Source organism: Tympanuchus pallidicinctus, unplaced genomic scaffold, assembly GCF_026119805.1.
Source record: "Tympanuchus pallidicinctus isolate F22 unplaced genomic scaffold, pur_lepc_1.0 scaffold24, whole genome shotgun sequence".
NCBI classification, from domain to species: Eukaryota; Metazoa; Chordata; class Aves; order Galliformes; family Phasianidae; genus Tympanuchus; species Tympanuchus pallidicinctus.
The window spans coordinates 2,080,820-2,103,170 of NW_026294741.1; the positions used below are offsets into that span (position 1 = coordinate 2,080,820).

At 38.2% G+C, this 22,351-nt stretch overlaps 1 protein-coding gene across 13 annotated transcripts in view; it reads left to right on the forward strand.

Moving 5' to 3' along the window:
• BCAS3 (BCAS3 microtubule associated cell migration factor) overlaps positions 1 to 22,351 on the forward strand; it is a 302,365-nt gene that overhangs the window by 47,053 nt on the left and 232,961 nt on the right. For all 13 annotated transcript variants that reach the window (XM_052688679.1, XM_052688678.1, XM_052688668.1 and 10 more), the window contains exons 10-13: positions 5,838 to 5,914; positions 7,611 to 7,694; positions 12,370 to 12,540; positions 20,478 to 20,571. In XM_052688679.1, the coding sequence (XP_052544639.1) occupies positions 5,838 to 5,914; positions 7,611 to 7,694; positions 12,370 to 12,540; positions 20,478 to 20,571 (426 nt within the window). The remainder of the gene's footprint in view (positions 1 to 5,837; positions 5,915 to 7,610; positions 7,695 to 12,369; positions 12,541 to 20,477; positions 20,572 to 22,351) is intronic.

Genomic DNA, 22,351 nt, shown 5'->3' on the forward strand with positions numbered 1-22,351 from the left:
TTGATATATTCTCCATCCATAATTCTCCAGGGATGAAGACAGTTATTGCAGCCATTAGCAGGCACCACATTTCTATTGATGCTGTACAGCTAGAGCCTTAAGAGCTAATTTTCTAGATTTTAGTCAGAGTACTTTGTTGTATATAAAGTCTCAAAAGACTTGCCTAGCCACAAGCAAAACTTATTTGGTATATATTAAATACACCCTACCCACGTGTCTCAAAATAAGGAAAGAAGTGTTTGATACTCCATTCTGCAATTTGGATGTGGTATTCCTACTTTCATTGATGTTCACTTGCAAGAAGTAATACATTGCTTTCAGTTTGTCACAGTTGTCTGATCTGGAAATCATCTTGGCTTTTTTTTGAACATTTTTGTTAGCTTTGCTAGAATTCCTTTTCCCTGATAGGCACACAGGGAGCAGTTTGCTCTCTGCACTTTGAAGTAAAAACGATGGAGGTCTCATGAGAAGGTTTAATGCCTGAGGAGTTACAAACAGAACTTGTTGAGGAATGTGCAATTCCCTTCTCGACTGTGATCAGTAAGTGGCATTTATCCTGGACATCCCACATGGTATAATAATTGATAGGATTCCTGGGTCTGGGAAGGGAGGTTCTTCAGTGCAAATCGAAAGTCCTGAAGCAGGTGGGAAGAAAGCTCCTGTTTCACAGTGTTTTTTGATCACTGAAGAGAAGCAAACATTCCTTTGAATTGTATCTTAGCAATTTATATATATATGTATACACACATGCAGGTATATGTGTTTATATCGAATGCACTGCAGGTCTGAGGCTGTTGTGAACATGAAGTGGATCTGAATATTGCACTGCAAAGGCCCACGATAGCAGCATGTGGCTGTACTTTTGTGGCTGTACTTTTTGGCTTCACTCACGGGTGGCTCTTTTTCTTTGGAGTTCTCGTAACAATAAGGCCACTATCATCATCATCAAAAAAAAGCCTCGGATGGCAAGCATGATTTCACAGTAGGGTGCATCCTGCTGGTTTGCTCTTTTGCTCAGTTTTTATGGGTGATATTTAAACAGAAGGAAGTACAAAAACAATAGCCAAGTTTTGGAAAGTATGTGACAGTGTGAGAGCACTAACATTTACATAGGGCCTTTCATCTAGATGGAACCCGAAGGATTTTATAAACAATATTACTTTATACAGTTTATAAACAAATAGATTTGGTTTGCTTGGTGAAGCTGAAAAAAAAAAGCACAAACAAGTACAAAATATTAGATAAAACAGCTTATATGATTTGTTTTCCTTGGAATAAACAATTCCCTTCAACAAGGGTATCACTCTATCCATTATTTATTTTTAATACCCTTTCTATGCTTGTTGTTATGGATCTGTTTTCTGACTGCTTTGGATTGCAATACTTAAAGTAATTTTGTAATTTCATTACTCCAGAGTCCTGTGTATTTTATAAAACCTAGAAAAAAATTATTAATTGGTTACAAGCTACAGCCAGCAACTGAAAATCAGCATTCCTCCCAGATACGAGGTGTGGAACATGCATTGAAGAGAAAAGGGCATGATAATAATAAGAATCATTCTTGTAGCTGATACCAAAAAGAATGAGTGTGTTTCAATGCATGGAACATCAGTGAGAGCTGAGGAAAGAAAGGGCACCTCTGATTTGACTTTTCATTCGCTTTGCTTTATTCATTTGCACATTAATTTGCAACAGTATGCAGCAGGGTGTTTTACAACGTGCTGTAATGCAATCTGAGAAGGAAATACAGCAGGACCCTGTGGAAGGCACCCTGCTCAGCTATAGGTATGTAGCTTAGGTAAAAGAAAAACAAGTTCTGACTTAGTGTCAGATTTTTCTAGAGAGAAGCATTGCTTTCTGGTGCACATTTAAACCTGAACACTTTGCAGCAATCAGAGCTGCCTTCACTCTTCATTTAGAACCGTTCAGGCGATGCAGGATGTTGCAGCAGAGGGACCAGACAGGAACGCTACAGCCTGAACTGGGGCAGTAGTCCACCTGCATGGTTATCTTTTCCAGCAGGCAGTGTTGGTTGCGTTCTATTTGGTTTGTGTGCAGCAATCTCTTAGAGTAGAGCACATCTGTGCTTCAGGATGCAGAGTGCCCGTGAAGGTGCTGCTGGATCTCGTGGTGCTATTTGTAAGAGTCTCCTGGAGAATGGAGCTGCTGGAGGCACATGATTGCCTGGGGGATTCCAAGGAATGCTTGCTTGGATGTGAAGTTCAAACTGCCAAGTTTTTATGGCCATCAGAAATCCTCGCAGCATTCAGTCCTCGACTTTGCATCTCCTACTGGGATTTTATTTCTACATCTTTTTTTTAAACTTTTTTTTTTTTTTTTTTTTCCACATGAAAAACCTGTGCAGCTTGATGGAGAGCTGCCTTTAATAGAGGCATGTTTGTGATTTATTGCCTTAATCTCTCTTATGGCTGACGTGACTCTATAATGGCCCTGTTTCTCCTAGCAGTGTTTCCCAACTTGCTATTTGTTTAAAAGCAAGAGGGGGAGAGGAATGTGTTGCTTTTTTCTTCTTGGCTGCTGTCTCTGTATTCACACGGACATTGTTGAAGCTAGGAGATGAGTCTCATGAAAACAATTTAAGAAACGGACTGGAGTTTTAATTTCTGTAGGAGTAAAGAGCAGTGGAAAGATCCAGATTGAGAGGATTGGATGTTTATGTGAATTTTCAGCCTAAGAAGATGAGGTGATTGTTTTTATGTTGGGCAGAGTGGCAGATTGTCACGAAAGTAACTGAAAAATAATGGAAAATCAACATGCCTCCTTTTTGGTCACTCTTTAAGCAAACATTTGTATAGCTCTTTGGAGAACCTGAAGTAACTTCTAGGATTCCTAAGTAATCAGTTAAAACAAATATATAAATGCAGCGCAACAGGAAGAAACCTTGGAATCTCAGATGCCAATTAATCACAAACTCTGCATTTTTCATACTGAAGTTTTATGCTAGTTTAAAAGAAGATGCTAAACAACAGAAATTGAGGTGTTGAAGAATCAACCTGTGGTACCACTTGAAGTAGGTCAGACCTGGGAGACATGGCCCGGAGCAGGAGGCTCGGGGGCACTTTGCTGTCCCTGCGTGGGGATGCAGCGTGCTGGAGCTGCTGTGCTCAGGGGTTTGTCGAGGCCACAGAAGGGCTTTTGCTTGGATTCATTTGGACTTTCAGAACAGTATTTTTCTAGTTTAGCCATCTCACAGCTTTAAGTAGTGTATTTCTTGTGTGTGTCCTTACAGAGCACAAAGGGAGAGGACAACTGTGTACTTAAAAGCATTGTAAAGCATCTCCAGTAGTTTTTTCCTATGTTTTCGTGGGTAATAGTCCCCATAAGGCTCGCTGTAAGGTCTCGTGTTTTTTGTACTTGCTTGATTTGCTGTACTTTTGGAAGGACTTTCCCATCGTGATCTTTTCTTGGATGACCTCCCCATACTGTCATTAAAACTTGGAAACTTTGGTCTTCTTGACAGTTAGTTCTGCATTCTCATTGTGTTCATTCTTATTGTAAACATGCTAAAGTTGCTGCTGTTGTTGCTTAGAATGGATTTTTCCTCAGTTGTTTTGAAGTTTAGTAGAAATAGAAGTTAATCTTTAAGAGAGCTGGGCTAGCAGGGATTGGGCAGCTGAGCCGGGTGGGTCACGCTGTGTCTGTCTTTTCATTTGCCTGGTAGATGATGTTCTGCTGACTCCAGCTGTTTTTTTGGAAAGCAGAAAAACAATTTGCTTTTCCTTCCCATAAAGTATAACCCTTTGTTTATCCTTGTACTGCTGCATGTTTCCAAAATGCATAGATTTGCAGAGAAAAGAAAAGGAGGAAATAGCTCTTTTTTTTTTTTAACTCTGTTTTTTGTATCAGAGAGAAGAGTTTAGAACCGAGTTGAATTGTTGACCTCTACGGAGGATATTATTAGAATTGGCTGATTTGTGTGTGGAGCTGTATCTAATTGACCAAATCCAGTTCGTGGAACAACCCACCTACAATAGGTTTGGTGAAAACAGTCCATTTTTTAAGATAACTGCTTTTTGTATTTGATTAATTTTTAATTTGAAGAAGAATGCTGTTTTGTAGTTCTTCAATTACTTCAGCTCACTGCAATAATTGAGACCAGCTCCCTGTCCCAATATGGAAGTTTCTTCTTGCTGCACTGCTTGTGTTTTTCCATTGAGGCATCTGTTTAGTGATACCCTTCTGTTTTCTGCTGCATGGACACTGCAAGGTGCTTGCAGAGCTTGGGAAACGCAAGAGGCGATGATAAAGTGGCTGTAGAGATTTCAGTCATGAGAGTTTTCATCTAACAGCTTTGATGATCTATTTTATATATAATAACGGAGAAAAATAAATAGACTTTGGGGAACCTGAATGTCTTTACTGACCCAGACAAGAACTGCTGAAGCAGAAGTCGGCATTAAAACCTTACTGGTCATGATCTATAATGTCATCGGAAGAATAGGTTTGTATTTACAACCTAGGGTTGTATTTACAACCTTTTTTTTTTCTTTCTTTGTTCCTTAAGAGTCTCTGGCTACCCACATTTTATGCACTTCTGGAATGCAATAACAATTGTGGCATCATCTCTTCAGAGTTCGTTTTCCTTCCTGAGATCAAGGCAGTGATAAGGCCTTACAAAATACTCGCTCGGTTTTGCTTTCCTGGCCTGAGATTGATGTAATTCGATGAATTGCTGCTTTTCCCTTCTCTTGCTTTATGACCTTTGAAATTGCTTGCTGTGATCTTCCAAATTTTGCAATACCTTCAGCACTCTGCTTTAAAAAGTGGAGATAAGGAGCTGTTTGTCTTTGCAGGAGCGGTAGAGAAACTGTTTGTACGTGAGGACAGTGAAATGCCAGTTTGTCAAATTCCTTTTTCAAACTATACGTGCACTCCTTAGGTAACACCACCCCAGCACACCTTTCTCATTGTCCTGCATGCCTGCAAAGTGATGCCACAGTGCCACAGGTCTAGCAGATGGCACTGTGCTTGTGGCTGGAGGCCTTTGTTTGCCAGCTGAAGTTGGAACACTCGAGCTCAAATCCCACTATCAGGACCCTAATCAGTAAACAGGTCTGTGGTTTCATCTCTGCAACTGCAGTTTGTGAACTTTCAGCCTCCCACCTTGGCACAGCAGCCCCTGAAGTCAGCTTTTAATTCATGTTTAGCTGTTATCTAATTGTTTTTAGTGGATTTAAATTTTCTATTTTTAATTTTAGTCGTTAATAGCATGATATTCCCAGTTGTTGTGCATTTTATTTTCATTTTATGCATATGTATATATCTATTTCTAATGAAAACACAGCTAATAAAAAGCAGATGAACGATGGAAACTTTGCCACTGATTTTAAAGGAAAGACAAATCCATTGTGTAAGGTTAAGCACATGCAGAAGTCTTTTGGGAGGTTTGTATGTAGAAATATTAAAACAAACCAAAGTACAATGCTTTGTTTTACACCACAAAAATCCAGAGGAGCTTGGAAGTCAGCAGAAAGTGTTGAGCAATTGAAACGTGTCAATGAAGCAAAATGAATTAGGATGTGACGATACAGAATGGATAGAGGCAATCTTTTAAGTATCCCCCTCGCCGCACTGTATCAAAATGACATTAAAAAATGCCAGCATAAGGAAAAACTGGTATTTACACATAATTAACTATTCAAAATAGTTCATCTAACCACAGTTTTATCTTTCAGAACAAAAATGCAAGCATTTACTAAGTGATATTAGCAACTGAAAGGTTTCTGTTTAGACTTTTTGTTTTCTTGGCAATAAGTAAAATTCTTTGTAACAAGTCAGTAAGATATTTCTTAATGCTGCCTATTAAAACTTTTCAGGCTGCTATCCCTGTCCAGGGCCAAACATGAATCCTATTGCCCTTGGAAGCCGTTGGCTTGCTTATGCAGAAAATAAGGTAAGGAAGGACTTACTTTCTTTTCTTCCTATTCCATAAACAAAAGCTATATTGAAATGTAGAAACAATCTCAGAAATAAGCTATGTGAAAAAGATGATCTTTTCCTAGAGGACTTGCATAATGTGACAGAGCTAATCTTTGACCTGCACTAGTCATGCCTCGGTATTCGTATGTGTCATATCTTTGCTTTGCACATTTGATGTAAGTTCATGAACTTGGAGGGCATAAATACATAAATAGCACAGACAGAGACGAGAGCTATCAATGGCTACGGTCAGGGAGTGACTCAGTAACCAATGTGTTTTGCATTTGTAAACTTTAAAACTCCTCTGAAAGGTAGGAAGCGAGGATTCTTAAAGTCTGTGCTGGCAAACAGTCGAAACAGAGCTGTGCGTTTGTTTGATAACACAGCAATGCATTCTGTAGATTAGGAAATCTGTCCTCACTGAATTTTTTAAGTTCTGGGAGGGGAAAAAGAAAAAAGATTGAATTAATTTTTCTTATTTCTGGACAGAAGAAGGAAATAGATCCCAAACAAAACAATTATCACTTTTTCACCCTGCCCTGGGCCAGAGAAGGGACTGCGTATTTAAAGCTTGAAGTGTTAGGAAACTTTAAATTCATCTTCTAATGCCTTGTTTTTACTTCAAAGCAGATGTTTTTTCTCCCTTCCACCTGAGCCTGGAATAGCTGTTTTTCAGTGCCAAATCAGAAATCATCAGAGAAGCAGACTTTATAAACATGTTTGTTGTTAAGCTCTTCAGAGCACAGCTGATTTCTCTGCAAATTGGAGACTGTCTTTCCTTTAATGTCACACCTGTGTGGTTTTATTAAACACAATCAGTCAGCTTGGGATTCAGAAAGTGCTACTGCCAGTAGTGTAAACTGCTGGTCAACCAAAAAATTACATCAGAAAATGAATTTAAATAGCCACATGTTCCCAGGTATATCCTCTGTGGATTTTCCCTTTCTCCCTAGTTTAATTCTTTTCCTTTTTATCTAACTGTGACTCTAGGAACAAATATCTTACTAGCGTTTTTAATTTTCTTTTAGCAAAAACAGTTAAACAGGCAATGTGTTCTGTGCACCAGTAACAAATATCCATAGTCTTTGCCGTTTTATTTAGTAAGAAGCAGAGCTGCTATTGAGAGGTAGGGTTCAGTGACAAGAGCTGTCTTTGTAGGTTAATGGAAGGTAGAAGAGTCTTGTTTTGATTTATTAAATCTGATGGAAGGCAATATGCAGTAAACCCTACGTACATTCCTCTAATCTATTAAATGTAAAGCTTAAAGTAGCTTTCTTCCTTTGTCATTGATTTGCTTGCTTGTCATGAAAAGGAGAGCAAAGCCACATTCGGATTCTTAGAATATCAGATATTTAAAGTTACATTTACATGGCTAAAGCTTTTGATTATATTTATTTAAATTTATTTGTGGTATTGCTGCCAGACCCCAAATCCCACCGTTTCAAAGTTTATGAATTCGTAGTGACTGGTAATTGAAAACTGGAGTTCCGTACGCGACAGTCTGGGTGGCACCCAGAAGATTATAAAAAGGGGTTAAGTGTCTCAGCAGGGCTTTCTGCTGTTTGTAGGAAAATGCACACCACTGTACACGATAAACAAGAGTTATGGTAATGGGTTATGGGTTTGTGCAGTTTAATAGTAGTTACTTGGTTGCTGTCTTTCTTCTGTAGCTGATCCGATGCCATCAGTCCCGTGGTGGAGCCTGTGGAGACAACATTCAGTCTTACACTGCCACAGTCATTAGTGCTGCCAAAGTGAGTACATCATCTGCTGCTGGGAGAGGTTATCATGCAAGATAATTATTAGGTTTCCCTGCTGAATTGTACTATTTTTTCTCCCCTTCTCATTCACAAAAGAGGAAAAAAAAATGGTAAGAAGATCCTAGTGATGGGGCACATACAGGGCCTGATTCTGAACCATTCTGAGTAGCCATTTTTTTTTTGATGAACCAATCCTGTCCTTTAGAACCGATCTTTCATTTGTTGAAACACGATTCATGTTAGTGACCCTCTTACAGGAAAATCACTGTGAAATGGCTGATGTTCTGGCTGTTCATAATACAACAATTTTACATGGTTGGAAATAGCACTGTGTATTATTTATCTTTCAGCATCAAGAAACAAACTTTACAAGTGCTTAGTGCTTTTTGGATTCAGTCACACCAGCATTATGTGCTTTAATCTCTGAATGATGACAGTGCAGTACTGAATCTAATTAATTACCTAGTAGCTTTCTCTAAAGGTTAGAGTTTATTAATGACTGTTTATGTATAGGTTCCATTGCCTAGGAATTGTAGTTCTGACGACTTTATAATATCTCTCTGTTTTCAGAGAAATGCCTGCATTCTCGTAGCATCAAAGAATGACCATGGCTTGGAAAAATCCAAACAAGCCAAAGACCGTGCAGAGCTGTCATTTGACTGTTTTCCCCCATCCCACCCTGTCCCATTCCTTTCCATGAGGTTTTGCCAAGTTATTTCTTTTTCTCTCTCTCTCACACACACACACACACAAAAGTGAGTTTTGGCATTGTCTAACAAACTTAGTGCTGATTACAAGCTTCCCTTGTAACCACTAGCCTTTTCATTTCTGATACACACAGCAAAACAAATCTAATAATAGGAATAAAATGACAGCACAGAACAAAAAGCTCAATGTCACTGAAGAAAACAACTGTTATAAATACCCACAAAGAGAAGAGACATAGGTCATGCCATCTCATGTAAAAACAAAACATAAACATGAACGTATTCCATCAGCATAGCTTTGGGTACAATCTTACTGTGGTTGAAGTGGGAGAAAAATCATGTGTTTGTACATCGTTGAGGGGAACATGCTTTTCTTCTGAAGATACTGTGTGAAATTAGCTGCATCCATTCATTCTTTCACCATTAAGAGCAAAAAACAGGCATATTTCCCCAAACACCTTTATTCTCAACATCATTAACATTTTTAGTAGCTCGGATAAGCTGGTAAATGTAATCAGCCAGTTATGATCAGATGTAGTAAAGACTTACAAACACATCACTGTACTGGCAAAGCCAAACCCAGTCGTGACTGAAGAACAGTACAAAGCTTTGTTAAACCATAAAATGACTGTCAAAATATTCCAGTAGACATCTAAGACTTAAGTGCTGCTCTCTTTAAATCTTTTCAACAGTCTGAAAGTCGGAAAAGGGGACATTTGGCAAAGCCTTTAGCCTCAGAGAGCGTGGATAACAGGTTTTAAGGTCCATGAAGCCCAAGACCTTACCTCCTGTTGCTGCTGTTTGAGCAAACAGAGTAGAATGGATGTAGAATGTCTTTCTGAATAGACCCTGTTACTACTGAACCATGTTAGTGATGAGAAAATCCAGGTGCTTGTTTTATTTATCCATTTTTGGATACAGCAAGGAAGGAGACATAGGAAAAGACATTCTTAGATCTCCTCACTCGTGGTCTTGGCAAATCCCTGGGTGAGTCGTGTTCCAGCATACTCTACTCTGGAGGAGCCCATGCAGACCTTCTTCCAAAGTCATGAATTCCTTGCACTCAAAACTTTCCATGCTAATTAAAATCAATTTGTTAATAGTTTTCTTCCCTTTCCTGCTGCTTTATAAGTATGTGACAAGTGCAGGAAAGGGAAACATCTTTGTGAAGACAGACATTTTGGCAAGTATTTAGTTTCAGTTTGAATCTATAATTGAGTGTATGTTAATTTTGTTTAGACTAAATATGAGGCTTTTAGTTATTGATCCCCAAGGCATAGCTTTTTGATATCTCTGCTTTCTATAGATATTTTATTTATAAATAAATACATTTTTTGTGGTTTATTTGTTACGAGGAATAGGAGCAATGTTCTGTTTGTCACTGAGAAGATGTAAGAACAACCTATCAGGCACTGAATGAGGCATTTTAATTTTCTCAAGTAATTAAAGTTGTACTGATTTTTCAGTTAAATGAGTTCTGAGTGCGTATATCTGATTAAATGTTTTTCTTTGCATTTGAATGAGTGTGAACAGCTCTTTTAAGTAAACTACAAATAGCATGCAAAGAATTTGCGTTTGCACAGTGCTTCCTTTTTGCTTCCTCACTGCTTCCTACAGGAATTGGATCAAGATTTTCCATTTTATTTGTAAGAACATTTCACTGAGCGCGAGTTGGCAGTTCCCACTGATGACAAATTGAGACAGTGCAAATTTTAACACGTTTCAGTTAAAATTTACCTGGTCTGTTGAATATCCGGTATCAAATTATAAACCAAATTCTTCTCACCTAATAACTTCTTTGGTTGATTCTTTCTCCGTATCTTTTAATCCTGTGGCGGTAAAGTGATTTAGCAATGGCTGCATCTGTTTTCTCGTGTTACCTGATAACTTCTTAATGAGTACTAACAGCTTATGTGAGAGCAAGGTCATTAGCTCTAATGGATAGAGGGGACAGCTGATATGGCATGGGAAAGGTTAAAGATTACCAGAGAAGTTTTTACAAATATACACACAGCACGGAGAAGTAAGTGCTGTAATGGCTTTGCACTGATATTTCTGAGCTAATGGCCTCAGCCACATCTCTGTACACCTATTACTTCTCAGTAGTCCTGCAGTCACAGTCTGGTCTAACACAACAGTAATTCATTTTGCTAGATAAGCATGGTAATTTTTTGCTAGTGAGATTTGAAATGTATACTTGGCACGTTGTCACTCAGTTCCCATAGTTACAAATATTTTCCAAAACAGGTTGCTTACACTTTATGTCTTTGAACTTGTGTAGGTATTTTCTGCACACTACTTCTATGCTGATTTCTCTTTCCTTCTGTGTAAACTGCCAGTGCATTCAATTTGGTTTTAACTATTGGTCAGAAACTGCCTTGTCAGTTTGGGTAAAAAAAACTGCTGAAATGTGCTCTTGTGATGCACTGGGTCCCTTTTAGGGCTGCTCGTCGGATATTATTATCTACTTCGTGTTACATTTTTCAGTCTTGTCAATTTACCAGCGTTGATGTCTGTTTTATTGTCATTTGTTGCATCTGAGTATAAAAAGAAATAAGAAACAAATGGCAGGATGTTACTAAAGACTTCAAACCCCAAAGACATTCCTATGATAAAGGCATGGCTCGATTTGAAGCGGTAGCACCTCCATTAGCATTAATGGGGTGAGTCCATCAGCTGAGGCATCTCAGAGGTTAATCAGGCTTCCTGGCTGGATATTGCCATCAATACAGTGTGGCGCCTAATTCTGTTGGCCCTTCAGAGGTTTTCCTGACAACACACTAACAGACTTTGTGTAAGTCATTTCCTATGAATTATTAAAACAAACGTTTGGCTGCTAATTGATGAACACTAATGTGTTTTCTAATCACTGCAGTTTGAGATTTTAGCACTAAACAAAGCAGTTGCAATTGATTTGTGGCTGCTTCTTGGTTTCAGCCTGTGAGCTGAGCGTTTTTTCCTTTTCAATTTAGCAGGCAGCTTAGCTTGTCTTTTTAGTTAAGAATTGCCTTGTTATAGTGTCATTCCGTTCTGATCTCCTTTTCTATTTCTTATTTATATTGCATAATAAATCTGGACAATTCTTTATAGCAAATAAGACACAGTCCTTGATTCAAGGAGAAAATATTTCAAGTTATGCTTTGCGCATTTTTTGAATCTGTCCATTTTCCCTGATGTGTGTGTTGTCTCTCTTTCTCCAAATACAGAAAAAAACCCACCAACCCATACAAAAAAAAAACCACAGAACAAACCCATAAAAAAAAATCTTCAGCATCTTTAGAGAATGAAAGTGAGTGCAATTAGTATGTTTTCAATTCCACGTCTGGAAAACATGCAGACTATGGAAAGTGACATTATTTGTGATTGGGATGGGTGTGCATTCTGGAGAGTTGTCCTTCCCAGCACCTTAGGGTCAGAGTCTTTAATTTTGCTGGCTCTGAGTCTCATGTTCAGTTTTAAAGCCTCAAGATGCATAATTTCTGAGAGAACAACATATCTGTCCTGTCCATCAGAGGCTCAATTCCTTGAGTTTTGTACTGGAGGATATTTTCAGCATTCTCAATTACTGCACAATCTGTTTCTGTACGTAACACTGCTGGATACTTACCCAGCGGGTTCAGAGGATCAAATGGTGAAGCAAAGGGGAAAAAGCTAAAGAAAGGAAAAATGTTTGCAGTCAGATAACACTGAAGTTTTGTGGATTTTTTTGAGAATGTATTGGAAGCATTTGCATCAGAAATAAAAGCCAATACATCGAGTTGGTAGGATGCTAAATCTTTATACGAGATTTCTCTTGCATACGACATCTTGCAGTTAAAGTATCAGTAACAAAAACATTTGTGTGCTTCTCGTGTGCGTGTACGGTCTGGTTATAATGTTAATTGTGTTGAGGAAAGAAAAATTCAAAGTAGACCCACAGAAGAGCCCTAAGCATTATTTGCTGGTTCTGTTTCTTTTTACAGACGATAAAGACTGGGCTCACCATGGTGGGGAAAGTCGTCACGCAGCTGACGGGGACGCTGCCTTCGGGAGCAACCGAAGAGGAAATTTTAGCTCATAGCAATGTTCGCCGGAGCCCTCTGGTGCCTGGGGTCATCACCATCATTGATACGGAGACTGTGGCAGAAGGACAGGTAATGCAGTTTGTGCAGAAGCAGAATGAGGATTTGTTTTGACAGAAGTCGTAGGAAAATGTATCTTATACTTCTGAAATAAGATTTTTTTGCTGGGTCAGGAACTTTCACGTGCACACACAGCTGTGACAGAGTCCTGTTTGGGGCTGAAACGACGCCAAAATATATATTGTCCTTAGAACATATTTATGTGGCACTTTGACAACATCGAGTGTGAAGTGTCAGATTTTGTTTCTCTAGCACTTGTTCCTAATTGACATTGATTTATGTTGATCAGTTGAAATGTGTATGTAGTCTGATGGTATTTATTAATATGTAATATGGCAGGAAAATGTGATTGTGTAGAAATACGGTGAATTGTTTAATTCCAAAGGAAGCTGGATATTAGATACAAAAGCTTGTAATTTAACATAAATTACATTTTACATACAGTAAAATGTAATCAAATGTGATGCTGTTTTGTGAGGTATTTGTAGTGTTTCTCTAGTAACATTACAGTGCCCCAGCCAAAATTATGTACTGAAAAATCCATCCAGTTATCCCATAGACTTTGAATGGATGTTTTGGACTAATTGTCTCTGTGGCAGACAGCAGATATCTGCTTCTTTTCTGCTCATCTCTGTCAGTGATTTCAGTTCTAAGTATCTGGTCGGGGAGACAACATTCATGCTGACTCTCACAGACTTCATTTCTTCTGTAAGATTTTTTTCTTCTGAATGTTTACATTTACTGAATTTAAAAGAGGAAAAAAAAAATTTCTTTTTATTTCTATTTTTCCCTGTGTTTCTGTGCTTAATGCAGATAATTTAGTAAATATTAATGTGAAGTCAGTAGCTGAATTACATTCTTTTCTTACCTTGGAGGAAAACAGAATATTTTACTTTAAAACAAATACACCAAAACACCCCAATATGCAGTGTGAAATGTAGTTGTTCTGAGGATTCATTTTAGAAGTATTTAGCCAAATAACACAGAATCACAGTGGGATTGTTTATATCAGAGGCCATTCTTGCAAATATACAATAAAATTTATAAAAAAGAAAGAGGAGGAGAATGGGAGAAAGAACGTATTTCACCTGACATCTCACCACGGCAGATCTTAGAACAAGTCTGATTTTTTGGTTTGTTTTTATTTCCTGGAAATAAAAGGTCCTTTAACTCTTCTTATCCTGCTGGGGAAAAAAAAAAAAAAAAGAAAAAGAAAAATTCTGCATCATAAATTTCTCATGAAGCTTTTTTTAATGCAGTCATTATTTCTGATGGTTGTTGTCCGTGCTTTGATTCCTCTTCATATACCTAGGGGAAAAAAATTATATATCTTTTTTTTTTTTTTTTTAAGGTTTTAAGCCTTCTTATGTATGATTTAAAGGTTTTATGAACTTGTCCTCTGACCTTAACAATAGTAAGGAGCTATCAAGCCTAGAGGGCACTGTGGAAAAGTAGTTGTAAAAATGATAACGCTTGCCTTGTCCAAATAATGCTGCTGTAACATAAATAAGCTATCAGTTCTAGTAAAATAATTTTGGTCTTGAATCTCCAGGGAAGGAGACTCTGATTTAGATACCCTCGTTGTTTGCACGTCTTACATTCATATTTTTGTTATTTGAAAATTTAAAATAGTATTAAATTCATCATTTATTTTCAGTGCTAAGATTCACTTTCAGAATTCATCTTATGGAGCTTTTCTGCGAAAAAAAAAAAAAAAAAGTTCATGTTGTTGGATTTTTGTGGTACCAAAGACTTTTTGCTTTTTTTTTCATACTGAAATGTAGGTCTAGGAAAGAGAAAGTTTGCTGAGAACAACACGTTTTGGATATGCTCTGAAAAACAGCTGTCATCCAACCTGGTCCCAGTAAAGAACCTCCCGGTGTGAGGAGCGCTGTGCATGCTCACAGTCCTCGGAGCTGCTGTCCATCACACCAGGTGGTTTCCATTGCCGTGCAGAAACGCCAGTTCTGTGCACGCAGCTGCTCTGGAGGTGGCAGGGCCTGACTTTGCCAGTGATACAACTTGATTTGTCCCCGGGTGCCTGGCAGCAATCCTGTGCAGGCCTGTAAGGAATGACATGCTGCTGTTTGGGTACTCCTGGCTTGTTCTTGTAGCGTAATTGGCTCAAACTTCAGTTCAGGAAAGCATTCTAGCAAGTCTGATCTTTAAATGAGGCGAGCAATCTCAATGCGGTGGATGTGATTGCCTATGAACCTCAATGTAGAATGGCAGCTGAGCGTCACAAAGATGTGAAATCTGTAGGATTGTTGGAGCTGCACTGGTTCTTTTTCATGGCATGAATTTCTGAGATTATTTTACTCTGCTGTGGCAGATTGGTCACCCAAAGTACAGTGTTCCTTTCTGTTAAAATAGAGAAGTGATGGAGAGGAGAATTGCAAGAAGTAGTGATGCTGTCCATGTGTTCTCTGGACTGTACTTCCAGTGTGAAAACCTTTTATCCCTTGCAACAGAGGTTTGCCTAGCAACTATGTAAATGTATTTGTTTGTGCACATATGTCATTTTCAGAAGTTGGCAGCCTAACTAAGAAAGGGAATTTCAGAAGCAGAGAGCTGTTTTCTTATCGGCTGTCTCCTAATGTACAGGCAATGCCTCACCTCCTTTAGGTCTATAAAGATTTCTATCTACCTGTTATGATGAAATAAAATATTTCCAAGTAATAAAATATATCTTTGAGGTAAAATATATAGCTGAACTAGGAAACAAAGCCATTTTTAAAAGAGAAGAAAAATGGAAAAGAAAAGCAGCAAATATAAGGCAAGTGAGTGAGTCCTTTTGAAGGAGAAAGAAGCACTTTTTCAGTGGGGGGAGATTTTTGTGCTGCTCTGCAGGTTTAGCTGCTAGCAGAAGAATTAAGGAACATGGTTTGGATGTGCATAGGACAAAAGGATGAAGTACAGCTTCAGGTTTTCACTCAATTCTTTATGCAGTCTGCCTTGTCAAAGATACCCAATGCAACGAATGCAGGATGGAACTCAGTGCACCTCATGGAATGCACAGTGCTACTGTGGTGTAGGTTCACATGCTACCTTACCTCTGAAAAATACACCATTAACAACCAGAGATGTCTCCTAATGTGGTTTTGCAGATCCATGGGGAAAATATTTTTAATATCGTCTACAAATGTAGATATTGTAGTGAGATCTCATATCCCACAGCTGTATGGTAGTTCCTACTTTCAGAATTGAGGCCACTTTAAGAAAATGTAAAGAATGGAGCATTAAATAAATGCATAGGAATGTAGAAGTATTGGAGTTGGCTGTCATGATATATTTGTAAAGGGAGTAAAAATAATTACTGAGATGCCCAAGTAACTTTGTGGTAAACCAAAATATGTTAACAGGGCTGTGCGCTTGTTTAAACTTCCCTCTAATGAAGTGTTAGCAAACTTTTCAGTTAGATGTAATGACTATTTATTTGAATCCGTTAATTAGTTGAAATGGATAAAGCTAAAGCTGTACAGATGTCCTCTTTTTCAATAATTGGAATTAAATGTGTAAGACCTTAGTGGCTTGAGTTTAAACGAAGAATTATTTTCTTTCAACCTTTGTTTCTGTATCCTTAATTAATTCATCAAGCAGGCCACCCACATGTAGTCTGCAATAATGACCCTTCTCAAAAGTCTCCAGTTTTGTGACGGAATGTAAATCTGTTAAACATCCAACATTTAGTTGACAGAGAATATTTGGCCGTTTAAAAAATACAGAACTTGGTTCTCAATGCTTTTGGTGGAGCGATGTGATGGATGGTGCATCGTTGTGTTGCTTCCACAGATCATCCAAAATGCATGAAAATATTTGAGTAAATATTTTTAAAAATAACTTTAAAAATCAACACATTATCTTTTTTTTTTGAAGTTTTAAAATGTGATTGGTCCTTTTTTTCTGTTCCCTATTAACTTTTTATTGCATTAAAGAGGAATTTTCAGAAAACTGTAGGCTGCTGCGGTTTTGAAAGTTCATTTTCACTTGCTAAGAAGCTGATAACAACTGAACCAAACAAAGATGCTTATCAGGAGCAGAATTGTAGTGAAAATTCATTCTGAAGGTAAAAAAGTATCCAATAATAAAAGTTTAACTACATACATAATTCCACAGATCATTAACACCAGGGCTTTTGTTTAGAAGAACAGCTTTCACAAAAGCTAATTTGATGTTCTAATGCTCATATATTTGGCATCAATTTAGTTCACTTTTTATATCTACGTGTATTACAGAAGAATTCTTTTTATATATAAATATAAAAAGAGCAACAGGATTCCCTCAGAGCATAATACTGTCTGCCTTACTTTATTAAAGGAGATCTGTTTTTTGTCAAGAAGACATTTTTGTCTCAGATAAATGGTTCAGGCTGAGCATGAGGCTGTTTTGAGTTTATGCTGGATTCTATTAAAAGGAGTGCAGTAGTTAATGCCACAGATTTATCACTTTTAGCCCTTTTCCACTGATGTTTGACCTTGGCTATAAGTTGGAGGAGGCTGTCTGGGGAGGTCAGCTGGAGGGGGCTGGGGTTTGTGAATTTGCCATAGGAACTGGGTTGGACACTGCCCCATCTTCAGCTGTCTAAATCAACAGAGATCTTGAGTGTATGTGCACAGATCTCTTTATTATATAATACTCATACTTATAAATATTGCCAAAGTTATTTGTTTTTATGATGCTTAGATCATGCTTTCTTAATTTTATTAAGAGTAGGACCTGCGTGATTAAATTTGTGTCCATTTTTATTTGGGTTACTTTCATGTTTTATTTAAAAACATGTCTCCACTGGGATAAGTGGTGTAATTTGCCTCTAAGGATTAAAATAATTGAAGTCATAATTACTAGTGGCTTCTGTTCAGCAGCATGGAAAATGCAACGAATGAAGAAAAATATTTCATAGGAGAAAAAAGCTTCGGCTTAAGCTATCTCCTGCCCTGAGTGCAAACATTGCTTTCTGATAGCAGATGTAATGATCCCCTAGGTGTATGTCTGTTTCTGTTTCGGAGTGAGATAAAGAGGACTTTATCCATCTCCTAACAACTGCAGTGGTCTGCTGGACTAAAACAGAACAAGAACTAAAACTGGAACAAGAGCTCAGTGGGTCCAGCCAAGGCTGGGCTCCTCTTGAAAGCTCTCTCAGTGAGACAATGTTTGGGCAGAGTGGCGATTTCCATCTTAGGAGGAAAGTTGGTTTTGTTTTTGTTTGTTTAAATGGGGTTTCTATGTGTAATGATGGGAAACTCTGCAAGGAAGATACTTGAGCATCCCTAAGAACCTCAACGATGATGCAATTATAAGAGTAATGCAACAATTTATGATCTTTTTTTCAATGACAGACTTTGTAGGGCCTTTTACTGTTAATAGTACAGTGGTTAAGAGGCCTCTACCTTGGAGAACAGAGCCTGTCTGGACTGAAAAAAAATTGCAGCCTTGGGATTCCTGTGGGATTTGTCTTTCTCTATGCTTTGGGAAACTGAATGAGCTGCTTCCTTCGAGCTCTCTGAGAGAACGTGCACATGTTATTAGGCAATTTGTACCACTGGTCTTATTTCCAAGAAGAATGTCCAGCTCCACTCTTTCCAGTGGTCAGAAGCCATGAACTGGTCAAAAGGAGCAAGCTGTGCAGTGTCAGCACTGGTCTGTGTGCCACTCACTATCCACCAATGCTGTTCTCTCCAGCACCTTCCCAGGAGCTTAGCACCCATTAAGGGTGTTTTCTGAAAGCTGTGAAGCTGCATGGCAGAGGCTGTGAATATCTCCTCCATTGCTATACAGCACCAGTCTTCTTCCTTACCTGCATGAAACCTGCACTATATATATCTGCACTACTTCATTGAACTTTTGGAGCTGGAAAGGACCTTTAAAGGTCATCTGGTCCCACTCCCTGCAGTAATCAGGGGCACGTATTGTGTTGATGCAGTTACATCCATAATCTTTAATACAGAAAATAATAAATTCTGATATAAAGCACGTATTGTATTACATAAACATAATTTGGTTTTCTTTAAGTTATATATGATGGTAAAAGCCAGTGCTGTGATTTTAGAGCTGGAAAGGCTCTGAGCTGGAAGGGACCCATCCAGAGAGGCTCTGGCTGATGGTGTGCTGAAGTCCACTGCTGCAGTTCCTTTGATTTATTTTTTTTCCCCTCCATCCTTTGTAGTGTTGAAATTGTAAAAAGTGATGAATGTTTTGCCTAACTCTCCAGCGCAGAAGTGTAGGGAAAGGGCTCGACAAATCTTGCAGTACAGTCTGAGGATTTAAACACAAGTTGGTGATTTAATAGAAGAACGTTCCTGCTTCAGGAACAAGGATTTTTTTGTATTGCTTTTAAAAATTTGAAGACCATTTCTTTAACTTCATCCTGTGTTGCATAGTTGTGTTTCCACCTGTGTGCCTCACAACCATGTATTTGCACTCTGAGGCTGCAGCGGTAGGGAGGTCACAACTGGAGTGCTGAATTCTCCACAGTCCGAGGATTTCCAGGTTTTTTGGTAAGGAAGGTGGTTTTTTTGTTGCTTTTGTTTTGACTTGGCTCAGCTCATCTGGATGTTATGCCAGTACATCGTTCTTCCTTTTTTTTCCTATCACAAATAGTGGAATTGTAGTGCAGGTAAAATAAGTTTGCTGCATCAGAAAATCAGCTTCTATAGTGGAAGTGTCAGATTTTTCAAAAAACTTGTAGCTTAAACATAAAGGTGTAATTTCAGGAAATTGTTTGTAAGCAGTGATGGTGAGGGGGGTGCAGTTACCATTAGATTAAATACAACAACAAAGTACATGCTGAATTCATCCACTTTGCAGTCTGTAAAAGGAGACACGCTGCGGTATGGATGGCTTTAGCAGTGACTGAGATGCTGCTGATACCTGCAAATCTCTACATTTCTTAGATTAAATAGTTTTGTTTAATGGATTGGACTTAGAAGCCCTTCGGTTTGGTTTGCACGGCTGGTTTATGTGCTACTTTATCACGTTTTTAATTAGTGAAATGTTTTGGACAAGTCTTTGTTACCTAAAAGTGGAGGTTGTGCAAAGACGATGCATAGAAGTTGTTACAGCAGTTCATGTAGCCTGAGAAAAGAACACAGTTTCTTTGAAAAGCTCTTAGGAAGATCTCCAGACCCTTTGGTTAGTGGTTCTGGAATGAGCACGGAATGCTGACAACGGAAAGCAAAACCATAATTGTGCTTATGTGACAGTGCCAAGTAATTGGAACGTTTAAAGTAAGTCAGGCGCAGGCTCTGCATCCATATTACGTGACTTCTTTAAACATTTAAAGATGATTTCTCTTTTTGAAGCATAAAAATATCTTCAAATTATTCTGATATCTGTTAGGAATAGGAAGTATTAGAAACATTTTGGATTGTTTTGGAAGCAGCAAACAAACTATTCTGAACTTGAAATGGGGCATTTTGCACTATTATCTCCATATTAAGAAGGTGTTCTTGCTTACTGCAGATACCATTTTCTTAAGTGCTTTTCTGATAGTTCTTTCTCACTCTTTTTCTTAAGTTAGTCTATAATGTAGTGTAACCAAGGAATAAAATACTTACTAAGCTCTTGCATATGTTTCATCCACGCATCTTTTGGTTCTCTTCCACAACTGTAAGAATATCTTTTCCTTTACAAAGAATTAGGTACCAGTGATGCTTTTAGTTTCAGTCCCTTTCCATGGGCAGGGCTGCCAACCACTACGTCAGGCATCAGTCCAGGCTGCCCAGGGCATCCTCCAACCCAGCCTTGAGCTCCTCCAGCAGGTTATTTAAGTGTTTCTCACTCTTTATCTGACAAAATTGCAGAAGATTGTATTTAATTCACATGCAGTCATATTTCAACTTCATTCCACTGTGTATATCCTATAAAACAAATCCTGTGCCAGTAACATGATATTTTCAATTAAGTGTATTTTAATTTACTAACCTTACTGCGTCTCCATTACTATTACGCAGGTACTTGTCAGTGAGGACTCTGACAGTGATGGTATTGTGGCCCACTTCCCCGCACACGAAAAGCCGATTTGCTGCATGGCTTTTAACCCCAGTGGTAAGTTACTTTACTAATTTGATGCAATAGTTTTTTGTTGTTTTTGGTTTTTTTTTAACAAGTAAACCACACGGACTGCTATTATAACTGACCAGTTCTGTTCAGTGTCAAATGTCATCCATTGGTGAATTTGAATTTTCTGGAAATTTCAAACTGAAATAGCTGTTATGCTATGGTATAAATGAGTCTAGCAATTCACAAAGGACTGAGGAAGTCTGTTTTGTTGGCTGTCCTGCTGGCCCAGTATGCAGATATTCTGACATGCAGGTATCCAGAGGATCAGCGTGTTTATTAAATCATACTGCTCCATAAATATTAAAATAAAATGAGTGACTTCACTGACACCGGTTTCTAAGGGAACTTAATGCAATGTTACGTGTTTTGTTCTTCAAACGTTCGCAGTTGTACCTCTTACTTCTAAGTAAAATCATCTCTAATCTGAAAATACTTCTAAGAAACTCATCAAAAATTCCAATTCCACTCAATAAATGAAGAATTACTGTGGGTGGCAGAGATCTCATCTGTTAATAAATCTTCCTGTGACAACTAACATGTTTATTATCCCATTTCAACACAGCAAAAAATGGTTGATTGCTGGAGCAGTGGAAGAAATGGCCGGTGAATCAACAGCTTCCTCTGGCCAAAATGAATGGTTTCTAAAATGTAGCAAATGGCACAGGGAACTTGGGGATGAAGTCAGATTTCAAAGAATAAAGCTCAGTGTCTGTCATTTGCGTTTTCACTCTCAGAGACCAGTTGGTCTTATTCTGACATCCCATCTGTTATGTCAGAACCCTTTAGTGGTTGTGTGCAGTTCGCAGTGTTTTCACTGTGAGTTTTTGACATAAAAACTGTATTCTCCTCTGGTTGTGTTTTCTTCTGTTACTTAAGAGATTTTGCTGTGGAACTCTTTGGATATAACTGAGAATCAACCATGTCAATTTTTTGAACAGTATTATTTTTGCTTTGTAGTGTGGCAGGGAGGTAATAAATATAGTAGAGTCAAGTAAGGCCAATTAAGCAAAAGGGCTGCTTAAATTAGAACATTGTAAAGATATATTAATTGAATGTTTTCTTAAGATAATTTTATGATCATATAAGTGTATGGCAAGCAGAGTTCATGCAAAAGCAAATTATCTTTTTTTTTTTTTAACTGAATATTTGCATACTATTGGATTGCTAGTATCATAATCTGGTTCCCTTGCTTTAGTCAGGTACTAAAATTAAGGTTCTTTGATGTGATGTAGCAGACTGTTACCTGAGGTCTGATGGTGCAGTAACATATTTCAAGGGAAGATGCTTTTTCCAATCCTTTATTTTTGACAGCTTGCAAGTAATGCATTATGAGATGTTTGCTGGGGGGATGATTTACAGCGAGGTACTGAATCATACTGCATGTCTTGAGTACAGAGCAATACCAAAACAGTTGAAAACTATTACCTCAGCTGCTTCCAGTATGAAAGCAGCACTTCACAATGTATCCTGGGTTCTTTATTTAGCTTCAAGGCAGAATTTCATTTGAAGCCAGTATTATAACATCATCTTAATCCATTATATCGTGGTGTATTGCCAGTCAGCTGCTTTCATTACAAAACAGAACAAAACAAGTGGCTTTTGATACTGTCATCTTCTGTTGGCTGCTTGGACTGGAAAAACACCTTTACTCATAAGTCGAAGTGCTGTCTGTGATGCTGCAATAGGACATGGTGAGTGCAAGCTGCTGCCAAAAAGGCAGACAGTGATCTATTTTAGTGAACTGCTTTATTATCTGTGTCTGATC